The 12827-nt window shown below is 48.9% G+C and overlaps 1 protein-coding gene across 1 annotated transcript in view; it reads left to right on the top strand.

Moving 5' to 3' along the window:
* LMNTD1 (lamin tail domain containing 1) overlaps positions 1 to 12349 on the top strand; it is a gene marked incomplete at its 5' end in the record, with an annotated part of 75306 nt that extends 62957 nt beyond the window's left edge. The window contains 2 exons of the mRNA XM_084537008.1: positions 4440 to 4531; positions 12019 to 12349. Coding sequence (XP_084393134.1) covers positions 4440 to 4531; positions 12019 to 12022 — 96 coding nt within the window. The 3' untranslated portion in view covers positions 12023 to 12349. The remainder of the gene's footprint in view (positions 1 to 4439; positions 4532 to 12018) is intronic.
* Between the last annotated feature and the right edge of the window lie 478 nt (positions 12350 to 12827).

The raw sequence follows: 12827 nt of genomic DNA, 5'->3' as shown, positions 1-12827 counted from the left end.
CCTGCATGCAGACCGGGGCCCCACTTCCCAGTCTGGGAACACGGAGTAACAGTGAGGAGAGGCAGAAAAACAACTTTTCCTCTCTTCTCTTCTCTTCTCTTCTCTTCTCTTCTCTTCTCTTCTCTTCTCTTCTCTTCTCTTCTCTTCTCTTCTCTTCTCTTCTCTTCTCTTCTCTTCTCTTCTCTTCTCTTCTCTTCTCTTCTCTTCTCTTCTCTTCTCTTCTCTTCTCTTCTCTTCTCTTCTCTTCTCTTCTCTTCTCTTCTCTTCTCTTCTCTTCTCTTTCTTTTTCTCCTCTCCTCTCCTCTCCTCTTTCTTTTTCTCCTCTCCTCTCCTCTCCTCTCCTCTCCTCTCCTCTCCTCTCCTCTCCTCTCCTCTCCTCTCCTCTCCTCTCCTCTCCTCTCCTCTCCTCTCCTCTCCTCTCCTCTCCTCTCCTCTCCTCTCCTCTCCTCTCCTCTCCTCGGAATACACTTTGAATTATTCATGTGTTACTGAAGTCTGTTTTGTTCCAGTGAGGAACATTCTAATTTTAAGTATTTAAGACACACACAAATTACCTTGCCAGCCAAGACGAATGGTGCTTGTAAAGCCTGTAAGTATTAATCCTGCAACTGCAGCTGAGAGACTGTAATAGACCACCTGTTAGGTGAGGCACAAAACAATTGCTAGCACATTACAAATGATCTGAATTCCGGTGAAAACAGATGAGACTTGTGCACTGTCCCAGAAACTTCCAGACACCCTCCTCCCACTTGCCCTGTATCTCATGCTGGCTCCTCAGGTGTGTGGCTGGATTCATTTTCACCTGGACGCTTTGAGAACCCTTTGAAGGCATGGGAGGCTCATGATAAGACTCTGGGAGGTGGCTGTTGACATGTCACAGGTGACTTTCCCCGGCTCCCCACCCTTCTTCGCTTTCCCTCCAGCCTCCAGAAAGCATTTTGTGACATCCCCACTGATAAGCAGGGGTTGTGCTGGAGAAAAAATGACAACATAGAACATGAACACCGACATGAGGCTCCACAGGAGGTGGTGACGTTGATAGAAGCAGACTTCTGAATACCAAGTAGCTTCTTGAGCCCTGAATAGCTGTTTAGGCTGCTGCTTTTCTTTCACGGCTGCAAGCGTAACTCTTTGCAAACGCATCCCGTGATCTTTCACAGCCGGGTGTCTGCGTCTTCCAAAAGCCTTAAAATGGCCTGAAGCACAGGTCTGTAGTGCCAGCGAAAAAGCAAGCTTGCAATGGGATGAGACACAAGATCGCTAGGGTTGCAGGCGGCCGCGGAATCCTGCGCTCGGGCTGCAGACGGACGCTCGCTGGCAGTGAGCAGCTGGGGGCAGTAAACACCTCTCTGATGGAGCCAGAGCCGCATGTCCCACCTCCAAAGGTGACTGTTTGGGGCAGGAAAGTTCCCAGCCCACAGAAACTCATGCCTGGGCCTTAAAATAGGACTAGGGGAGGACAAAAGTGGAGCCCAAATGTTGTGTGAGATATAGGAGAGGACTGGACCATGCTGTGCCAAGCAATGGATACCAGCTGTCTCCATCATCTGGGTATTTCTGGCTGTGTAACTCACCCTCAGAAGCATCCTGACATGCAAGCATAGTGCAAGGAGGACCTCAGAAGGACAGGGTGGTACCCCACTGAAGTTTCCGCACCAAACATCTGCCAAGGCAGGGGTCGAGGTTTCTCTCTCTCTTTTTTTTTTTTTTTTTTTTTTTTTTTTTTTTTTTTTTTTCTGTAGAAAGCCTCCAAACTGAGTGACAGCCCCTAAGATCACATCAGCAGCCAAAACAGTGGTACCAGACAATTAATTCTTGCACTTACGTCCTTCCCAGCAAAACAGTCCAAGGGGTCACTGATGGTGATTAACACATGTATGAGCAAACACATTGCCCTGGGCCCATTCTCTGGCCCTGAGGCCAAGCACCCGCAGCCCAGCTCACGTCCCCCGGGGCCAACCTCACTGTTTCTTTGTGCACCACCCACACAGTGGCAAACAGGCCATGGCTCTGCTCTCCAAGCCCATGAAACGTGGCAACCTTACAGTTCAGTGCTGTTTAGGGATGAGCTTGCACTGACACAGGGGTTTTTGCTGCATGGCTTGGCTGGATCTGGCTCCTCCTGTGGAGCTGCGTCCCAGTGCCATCCTACCGGCTGTGCAGCCAGACGGCGTGCAGGCCACACAGAGCTGCCTCACTTGGGTGACAAAGAAAGGTGTGAGTCAGATGCAAGCTTGGTGTATCCTGTGTGTCCATAAAGACTGTATACAAAAGACAATTCTATTCCCCTCCCTGGCTGCTGCAGACACTCTGAGCAGGGAGAAGCCTCACGAGTTCCTCCAGCAAGCTCTTCCTCTGAAGAGCCTCACTTCTCCTTTTCTTTGCAGGATGCAGTCAGACGATTTCCAATCCATGGAGTTAGCAGGGAGCCACGCATGCCTGATGCACTTGTTTGCGCTCTCAGTCTGCACCAAGTGTCCAAGGCAGAGTCTTGGCTGCAGGAGTCAGGCTGAGGACAAGGTCTGCTCATGTGTGAGCAGTCTGAGGCTTGACCGAGAGGGAACCAGAACTCTGAAGATTGTGACCCTCAGCCCCCCAGAAAAGACCCTTTCTGTTTCCACCTACCTCCAAAGGCAGCAACACTAATTTTTGACCTTATTTTTTTTTCTAAGCACTGCATCTTGAGTAATCTGTAGTTCTGCCATCCAAGTCTACCTTCTGCAGTGAGCCAGGTATCAAAATGACATAACTGGGCATGGTTTCAGACATGCCACGGCCATGCTCATTTGCCTAAATGCAGTCACGCAATGCTATTTTAAGTGCCTTAGTTTACCCTGCCCAGCCCCTGAATGGCTGCTTTACCCATCCTAGAATACCCAAAACATCCATACAAGACAGGCACGTCTGACATGCAACCCATAAGAGACCCACGCCCTTCTGGACTGGCAGGGAAGGGCTGAGAGGGATCCACACGCCTGCCCAAAATAGCATCAGGCATCCCTGCTTAGGCAGCCCCGTCCTTCCCACTGCCAGCTTCGGTGTTTGGCTGGCCTGTCTGCCCGTCCCGCTGCTCCAGCACTTTTTCTGCATTGGTGCAGTTTTCATTTGCCAGAGGTGCACCTGGGTAGGACTGGTTATTTATTGTCTCAGCAGGATTTGGTTCAAAGTAATTTGCAAAGCGGTGTTTAATAAAGTTCGGGATAACCTGGCACCCGCAAGAGCATAGAGCAGTACAGAAATGCTAGAAGTAATATAGGGTTCGATAGGACTTGGCTGGCTTCATGGTGTGACTGCTCCCAGATCACAAGCCTGGACCTTTATGGATCTGCATCTTGTGCGGTTATTTATTATAGTATAAAACGGGTCTAAGTGTTAGCAGGCAGATTTAGAAGTACTTTGCAGCAAATTTACACCAGAATAAATTACTGTAGAGCCATGCTATCTGTCGTTCCTTTAAATCTACTATCACAACAAAATCTTCCTGCCTTAGTGTTCTGTGTTTTCTCAACGTCGGGCTCCAGCTATATGTGCCTTCTGGAGGAAAACTGGAGATGTGATGACTGCACTACTTGTGCAAACACACCTCACCACACCACCAAGCCGATGCTGCAGTGGGAAGGGCAAACAGCCCCGGTGGCACACTGCAGCCTTGCTGGGGCTGTCGCACATTGGCAGAGCAGGGCAAGGTGGGAGCTACAGCCCTTCGCTGAGTGCTGCTTGCACCGTCACCTCCGTCATCGATGGCCTCTTGCGAATCAAAACTGCTTCTTTAGGATGCAGCAATGGCTTGCTTTGGCAGACAAAAACTATAGTGTATTGGCTTCTCTCCCCACCAGCCGAAATGGCAAAGCCAGGGCAGGGAAAAAAGTGCAGGCACAAGATGCTAGCTGCTGCCAGAAGTTGCACACACACAGTGGTGCACCCATTTTCTGCCTTTTTTCAGAGCCATACCATGTCACCCAGCAGTACAACTCCGACCTGTGGCCTGCAGTTGTCAACTCTCTTTTTGTTTCCTTTTTCTTTTCACTCTGCTTTCTTCCTTCTCTCACTGAACAAGCCCTCCGATGGCCCATCCAGTTTGGCTGTGGTGTGTCCAGGTTGCGGCAGCAGCAGCCGCTCGGCTGCTACACGGTGCTGCGCATGTCTGGATGTGTTTAAATAAAGTTGTGTTTAATTACAGCTGCTCAAAAATTAAAAGTGTATTTAAGATCATGCTCAAAACCACATCAGCTCCTCAGGCAGATCTGGGTCAGCACAGCTGGAGTGAAATTGCCGGGAAGTGCAGCACGCAAGTGGGGAACGTGCTGACTCCTTTGGTGCGGCAATGCTGCCGACACCGAGAGTGCAGAAATCCTGAGCTCCACTGTTTGTGCAGCAACGTTCTGACATGTTTTGCACCAGAATTTGATTGTTTTCTCCCTGCCCCTCTTCCCTTTTAGCTGCCCTCGTTCGTCTTCCTGCCTGGACACAAGATCCAGAAGTGTCCCCTTTGCCTTCAGGGAAAGCTGAGATGCTCTTACAAGCACACGAGGTAGGTGCCATAGGTCTGAGGAAAACACTGGATATCCGAGCCCTGAGATGAATTCCCACATTCTGACAACTCCCAGTCACTTTGCTAAGTGCTAAGAAGATGAAAATAAAAGGCAAGCATCTGCACCCCGCCTGCTTTGGCCTGAGGAATTCAGCAGCACAGGGAGTGCTCCTTCAGTGGGTGACAGAGGGAGGGCCTGTGCCCAGCAGAGAAACAGGGGCAGCGGTGGAAATTCTGGGAGTTGTCAAGATTCCAGACCTTTGTGCAAAGGAATCTCAGCGTTTTCTTACATTATTTCTCACAGGAGCAGCACTCCTCACACAGGGACCGCATTTTGCTCCTGCAAAGCACCCTCATGATCTTTCACACAGCTACTGCTTCCAGAGTGGGGCTGCTTTGTCAGGGGTGATGGGGCTGCCCCCGTGAAGGCCCAGCACCCAGTGCTGCATGAAGCAGCTCCGTGCTGCGGGAAGTGGGTGCTGGCAGCATCCTGCACGGATGTCCTGGGCTTCCCCCTCTCGCCCCACTGCCTCCGGCACTTCCAGCTCCACACTCCCTCCCCTCGTTGTCAGCCACTGACCCTAGCATGACACACTACTGACGTCCACAGTTTCAAGGGCCTTGTTTGTCTTTCCCACCCCACCTAATTCCAGAAATACACCAGCGGGAGCGTGAAACGTGCTCTTTTCAGCCCGGCTCTGAACCCTCTGCACGCTGTTTGCTGGAGGAGGCAGGGTGGTGTTTTCTGGCCTCCTCTCGCGGCCAGCTGCACACCCCACGCAGAGCCAGGGACTCAAGCAGCCTCAGACACACTGACACCGCTTGAGCATTTGCTGGTAATGTGCAAAAGTGATAAAATGCAATGAGCCATGCAGGGTAGCACAATGCTACGTGAAGCTGCACAGAGCAGTGCTGGGCAAAGCAAGGCACGGCAAGGCAAGGCAGTGCAGTGCACCACAATAGAATGCAATGTGATGCCGTGCCGTGCCGTGCCGTGCAGTGCAGTGCAGTGCCGAGCAGTGCCGAGCAGTGCCGTGCAGTGCAGCGAGCCAAGCGCCAGGCGCCGCCGCCCCGGCGGGAAATGGGTCAGCGCGCGCTTGCACAACTCGCGCCCCGCCCCCACGTGACCCGGAGGCCCCGCCTCCGGCATATGCAAATCAGCCGGGCGGCGGCGGCCAATGGGGAGGCGGCTTGTGCCGTTGTATTTATAGACGCTATTTAAAGAGCCCCTGGGAGGCGCCGCACAGCGCTGGGCGGCGGCGGCGGTGGTGGTGGCGGGGCACGTGCGATCGGGAGGGGGCGGGGGGGGGCCCGCGAGCCGTTGAAGCCGTTACGGCCGTTACAGCCGCTGAGGTGCGCCCGGCCGCCCCACAGCGCGAGGTGCCGAGGCTGAAACAGTCCGGGCGCTCTCAGTTCAAAAAATAAAGTCGCTTCTGTCAGGGCTGGCTTGTGGGTCCGGGTTGCTTTTCCGTTCTATTTTTTGTTGTTGTTTTATTGGGACTTTGCGCCCAGGTGTGGCGCCTTAGGAGTGCCTGAGGTCCCGGGGCTGGTGCGTGCGTCTGCTCCAGGCGGTAACGAAGCGGCAGGGTTTTGTAACCGCCTCGCGCTGACATAAGCGGTGAGGTAAGGCGGCGGTGACTCTGAGCCCGTCTCGCAAGCCTGCCCTTACATGAGTCTTCTCTGAGGAAATGGGACCCGAGGAGTCCCCTGTCAGAATGCACAGGCTTGCTGAGAGTCACCGAGCTGCTGCTCTTTCCAGTACAATTTCCCCCTTGTGCAGTGTTGGATTCACAGCATCCAGCGCTGTTGAAATCTGTAGCGTTTACCCCTTTGCTCAGAGACCCAGCCCTCTGTAGCTGTGCGTGTTTTCATGCAGACCCACCGCACATGGCTGCTTGCCTCACGATACCACTGAGCACTGACTGTAATAAGAATTGCAAATGTCTCTTCTCGTGCTTTAAAAAAAGCCTCAGCAACGTGCCTTTTGGCGAGGCAGCACGCTCACTGCTAGTGGGTTTGAGAGGAGATGCTCTAGCTCTTAAGGTTAGGCACACTTCCCACCAGAGGCAGACGGATAGGTTTCCCTCTGGCTTTTATTAGGATTTCTTCAAGCAACCAGGAAAGGAAGAAGGAAACAAAACAAATAAACAAATAAAAAGGCATTAAAATAAATAAGTAAATAGCGCGCACACACACACACCGAGCCTACCTCTGTGTAGAGCTGACTGACTGCAGGGCTCCCAGTAGCCTGAAATTTGTGCTGCTAGTTCCCAACAAACAATTTACCTCAATAGTACTGTGAGTGTGCAGATTGACTTGACCCCTGTTTATCAGCGCATGGCAGTAGTTTCCAGGATAAAGCGTAAGTGGATCTGGGAAAGGGAAAGACGCTGTGAGTAAATCAGTAAAAAGAGCAACAGATTTCTTATTCTTGTGCTCTTAAAACTAAATCATTCAATCCATTCAATCAGTGCAAAGACTTGCTGATTTTAGCAGTCTTTGGGTCAGGCCCTTGCAGAACCTGTATGCTAAAATGCTGTGGTGGGTAAGTACGTCTTACAAGGCTTTTTGAAATGCTCAGGCTGCCAATTTCCTTTTTTGTTAAGGATCTCATCACTGCCACAGTGGGAGAGAAGACGAAACATATTTCATAGATGGAATGTGCTTCAAGCGAGCAGTTTCACTTGGGTTGTGGCTTTTTTCTGTTTATTCTAACCCTGCTACTTGCACTGTTGTTGGCATCCACTTGAAAATGACTGTGATGTCTACATTCAGTTTTAAAGCTGTGGGTTTTAATACACTCTGCAGTTTAAGTGAATTTACGGAAATTTATGTAGTGAACTTCTTGACCGTTTCAGTGTATGACATTGCCTCAGCCAGTAGTGCTGTGGCTTCTTCCTGCTCTGAATTGAATTTCACAATAAATGAAAGCGCAAACCAGCCAGATCCAAAAAGTTAAACTTGTGGAGTGTCACTGGCAAGCACCATCTGCCTAGCAGTCAACGTCTTGGTCACTAATACAAAGGATTCTCAGCCCCCACCCCTCGACTCTGTACATACAAAGAAACGAACCACTTCCAGATTTAAAATGATCAGATACCGGAGGCGGGTGGGAGGATGGAGGCTTTTGTGAGCGCAGAAGCTTTCACGTGATGGGGCTGGGGAGCAGGGACAGCCGCGCTTAGCAGTCCCCTGTGGCTGCTGAGCAGAAGGCTCATCCTGAGGGGCAGGATCAGGTGGAGAGGCAGGGCGTGAGCTGGCAGAGGAGAGGAAAACAAGCACCATCTGTACCGTGTAGCCTGTGAAGAGTTCCTGTCTTGCTGGAAGGTTCGTACATTTCAATCCAGCAACCCCCAGTGTGTGCTGTCAGGGGCTCACGCTTGTCACTGAGCAGCCTGAGCTGGGGAGCAGTGCTGAAATCCCTCTCTCTTACGCCTACTTACCTGTGTTTATTTGTCTGCCTGTTGTTATACTAAAGACTCAATCTAGTTATCAGCTCTGATTCAATTTTGGGGATTTTTATATATTTATTTTTTTTTATCACTACCCCTGAAAACTGAATATCATCAATGTAGCCTCAGGCTATCAGCGTCCTGTCACCAGGCGTGCAACAGCCCCATGGGTACAAAATCCCCCCGAGCTTTGCGAACAGAATACAGCCGGTTACCATAATTGTGTCCGCACTGGCACTTGTGCCAATGAACCTCTTTGATGGAGATACTGAATATGAATTAAGTAATTACAGCAATCATAACTACTTGTGTTTCGCTTCCTTGCAAATGTTTCTCAAAGGCCTGAGTTAGGGATTCTCTCAGTGTGGAAGTGGTCTGTCTTGGGCTTCGTTGGCAGGATTAAAGCAGTGCGGAGCCTGTGGCACAGTTACTGTTACGCCGGTGTTTCCTATTCATAGTTACTTTCATAGATTAACACAAAATAAACCCAACTCTTTGCAGTTGGTGGCTATGTGGCAGGGACTGTGGCTGCAATGGCTTTTTGGCGCCAGGAGGGATCCTACCCATTGCTGCCTTTTGCTACCAGTCATGATGGTGGGGGACCTTGCTCCGGCCCTGACTCTTGCTGTCTACTGCTTGAAACTGGCCCAATTCACTCACACAGCAGAAGACTAGTACCAGTGGTAATGATTGAGAAAAGTGGCAAGTTCTCTGCTAGATGAATGGGCTGAATTATTTCCTTTCTGTTTCGATGAGCAATAGAGAGCTCAAGGGGCCATGCAGGGCAGCCCAGGGAGGGAGAAGTGGAAGCAGTGCCTCTTTTGGAGGCCACAAGCTGCTAGGTGGGTGCAGGATGAGGTGGGATGGTGCAACTAAGACATTTTTGGTACTGGAATTGCTGCATTTGCTGTCTCAGTGTAGTTATTTCAGTAAGGCTGTAGAAAGATGTCACATTCCACATGCAGCTTGTTGGCCATTTGTAATTGTCTCCTGGAGGAAGACTGCTGTTCCCATCAAGCTGCTTAGTCTGTGGGAGCACGTCCTAATTCCTTGCCAGGCAGAAATCAGGCAGGCTGGTCTGCATGGTAGCAATAACTGGCCTGAGCTTGTCTGAAGTGAAAGGAGGAGCGCTCGCTGGAACTGCTCCACAGGCAGTTAGATGAGGCCAACAACCAGCAGAGGGGCACAGGGTGGTAACAGATTTTACCAGCACAGCCAGACTCAGAAGATGACGTGTGTTCACAGCCAAAAAAAATCATCTCTAGATCCAAAATACATCATACCCTTACAAAAAGGAGTATTTAAGCCTTCTTTCGGGTAGCACTTGGACTACTTTAATGTACTTTTTTCAGCCTTTAAGTTACACCGGTGTTTCAGTCCTTACACCGACTTGAGTCATGTCTATCAGTCATGGGTCTGAGGGCATTTGAGCATGTGAAAAGGAGTCAGAGTGCAGAAAAGGGACTTTGAATTGTGAGTTTGGCTTGCCATCTGCCCAACAGGCTAAAGGAAGTGAAGGAGAAAGGGCCCAGAGGAAAGATAAACCCAGTGGCGTGGTTGAGGAAGGTGGTTGTATTTTTCACTTACAATGGAAAGTCAAACAGTTGTTTGTTTGTTTTAATCTGAATAAAGTATACTCCAAAGGAGCATTGAAAGCATGGATATTGGTCTTCTGATGGTAGCCCTAAATGTGTATCTGTACAGACTTTTCTTCTTTCTGTGTTGTTAATTATTAATCCAGTGTGTTGAGAGCAACATTCTTCTGAGTGACTCCTCCCATGTTTCCAACCTGGGCAACTTGTCTTGCATTATTAGTCTGCGGACTGAAATTGCTCCTTCATAAAACACTCTGCTCTGGAAAGAAACCCAGGCAGCAGAATGTACAGAAGGTGTGTCATTCAGGCCTTGTGGCACGTTATAATGTGAGAAATGCCTTGCTTATCCATTATGGTGCATTCCTAAATGACCCCTGCAGCATTCAGTAAAATGGCCTCAGGTTACTGTGGACTTTGTGGTCTTTTCAGCACATGCAATTAATCAGGGGGGACAAATAAATCTAGCATCAGAACAAGTATTTTACTGGAACTGAATTGCAATTCCTGTGCATAATTTAACACTTTGGGGAATGAGCATTCTCTGCTTTCTTGAAATAATTTAGAGGCAGTTTTGAAATAGAACACATTTGTGTAAATAATGTCCTGGGATTAAAGAGCTCATATTTAGTTTTCTCCGACATTGCGTCTCTGTCTATAGCATGTGCTATGCAGTAATCTCACAACTGTGTTCTGCAAACCGTTTCTCCTTCGAGTAGACTCAAAATAGTTCTCCTGGCATATTTTAATTTCTTCCCCTAAAAAAGGGACTGCAGGATAAAACCCAATGCAGGGTAGTTCTGTGCCTGTTTTATAGATGGGAAAGCTGAGAAGTTTGGCTGAAAGTGGCCTCAAGCTAGTGGTTCACATTTTTCAGCACTAAGCAAGGAAAGCAGCTGTTATAACACACAGGTTTCCCCAGAATTGCAGCCCTTGGAGTTACAGATCACTTTTGAGAGCTGTCCCAAAATTACCCAGTTAACCTGCAGCAGAACCAAGCATATTGTTCAAAGGCACTCATTCTCTGCCCTCTCCTGCATTAGTGGTACAGCTGGGTTTATACACCCTTAGTGAGAGATCCCACATTGATAAAGTTGATAATACTTATTGGGATGAAATTTGCATGAAATCTGGTGAGAAATTTGTAAACATATTCCGGCCCATTGACGTGTGCTATTTACAAACAGCTTTGTTTGTCCTTTCTTCTTTGTTCCTTCTAAGACTAAGTAGCTTATTGGGGATCTGATGTTAACGTGACTCAGGGGAAAGCTCACAGATTCTGTTCAAGGTCCGTGAACATTTCGGTGAGTTTTTTTTTTTTTTTTTTTACTCCAAAGGCTGAAGGACCTCTAAGCATGCACCAGAGCAGCAGAATATGGATCAGCACAGGCAGCAAGCACTAGTGATGGCATTTAGAGAGAGCTTTTTGCTGTGACTGTGGTATGGCATTTACTCAGCAGTTGTAATAAGTTTTCTGTGCATGCTTTCACTATCAGTAAACAAAAGGTTTCTCAAGTAAATGAACAGCAGTGTTGTTTAATATGTTTTTAAAGCTAGGACTCATTTATTTTACAGTTAAATAAAACCTGTTAGGTAAGTTAGGGTGTAGGTTACCACACTTCAAACTGCAGTAATTTACACTCCTTTGCCAGTGGCATCAGCATTTACCTGCAAGCATGTTATCTGCAAGAGGGCAGAAGTTTTTAATTTCTCCAGCTTGATGAATCTTGTAGATTAGTACAAAACTGCATTATCAGATGTCTGGGTCAAAGCTATTCTTTTTCTCCGGCGTCAAGGGACACCCTGCTTGTAACCCCTGCATGAAGAGGGTGGTGCTGAGTTACCCTGATGGGCTTTTGTGCTGGAGGCTTGGAGTTACGCTAAGGGCTGAGAGTGAGAACCAGAGGATCGATTCCTGGGGTGACCCCTTGGGGGACAGAGCTGAGCACGGTGATGGCACAAGAACGTCTGTCACCTGGAGTGCACCTGGGCTGCGCTGGGAGGCAACCTCAGCTCCCAGCCAGCATGTGGCGAGAGGGTCGTGGCTCAGTCACCTCCTTCAGCTCTGCAGGACAGAGGTCACACCCGGTGCTTAGGGTGCTGCGCAGAGAGGAGACGTGAGGAGGTCTGAAGTCCCCTCAGCCAAAGGAGGCTCAAAACCATACATCTCCTCTTTGCAGGAATGCCACCACCATACCAGGTATTCTGAGTAAGAGCCCTCATTTCCTCCTATTTTGAAGGCCCTCAAATGTTTTGGTGAGTTTGATGGCTTGTTTGTTTCTACTCCAAAGGTTTCCCAGTGTTCCCTTTTTGCAGCCAGGTAGGTAGCTCAGCTGTCCGGCTTGCAGTTGTTAGCCCATTCTAGGAAACAGGCCCCTGAAGACGAGGTATCTGAGGCTTTCATTGGACCCACCTCTACACGTTTTCATTTGATGTCTTAAAGGTGAATCGCTGTTGCTCAGAGGAAACCAGCAGCTCCGAAGCCTGAGCCTGATAGCTTGCTTGTGGTGTTATGCAGTCAGGTTCCTGCTTCATCAGATAAGGCTAACGTCATTTTCCTATTGATCAGGTAAGCAAGAAATTTCAGTCTGCTGTTTTCAGGGTACTGCAGCAAGGCACGCTCCTTTCTGGAGCAGGAAAGTAATGCGGCTGCCCCATCTCCCTCCAGCTCCATGGGGGCTGCCTGCTGGGGCTCCTACTGGTCTCCAAACTCACAAGGAGCTGCTGTGTTTTGTTCATTTCCCCATTTTGTGCCTCTGTTGGAGGAACATCCAGGGCTGTCTGACTTTCTGCCCCACCCTTGGTACAGCCCTGAATATATTAGTGGCCCGTGGTTCCCGGAGAACCCCAAAATGGAGCCACAGGGTTGATTTTGGATATTAAATGATCAAACACATGATTCCTTAAACTGGTATCACAACTGCTACTAATGTTATTTTTTTATATTTATTTATTTATTTATTTATTTATTTTGGTAATTGCTCAATTGCAAAGCAAGTCGGAGTTTTGCCAGGAATTAATTTGGCCAAGTATTCTCAGTAAACCTCACAACCGACAGCAAAATGCCACCAGTAAAAACCCTTATATTAGTATGGAGAGCTTCTGTCAATAGGCAGGGGAAAGGTACTTTTGCAGAGCAGACAAAAGCCACATTAAGCTACCTGCATGGAATGGCACACTGAGAAAAAAGAACACCTTTTAGAGAGCAAGGAAGTGTTATTTCTAAAATAGTGTCTAATTTGCGAGACTGAA

The sequence above is a fragment of the Aythya ferina genome, assembly GCF_964211825.1.
Source record: "Aythya ferina genome assembly, chromosome: 1".
Taxonomy (NCBI): domain Eukaryota; kingdom Metazoa; phylum Chordata; class Aves; order Anseriformes; family Anatidae; genus Aythya; species Aythya ferina.
The sequence above is the reverse complement of the archived record's forward strand: the minus strand, read 5'-3'. Positions and strand labels throughout refer to the sequence as shown.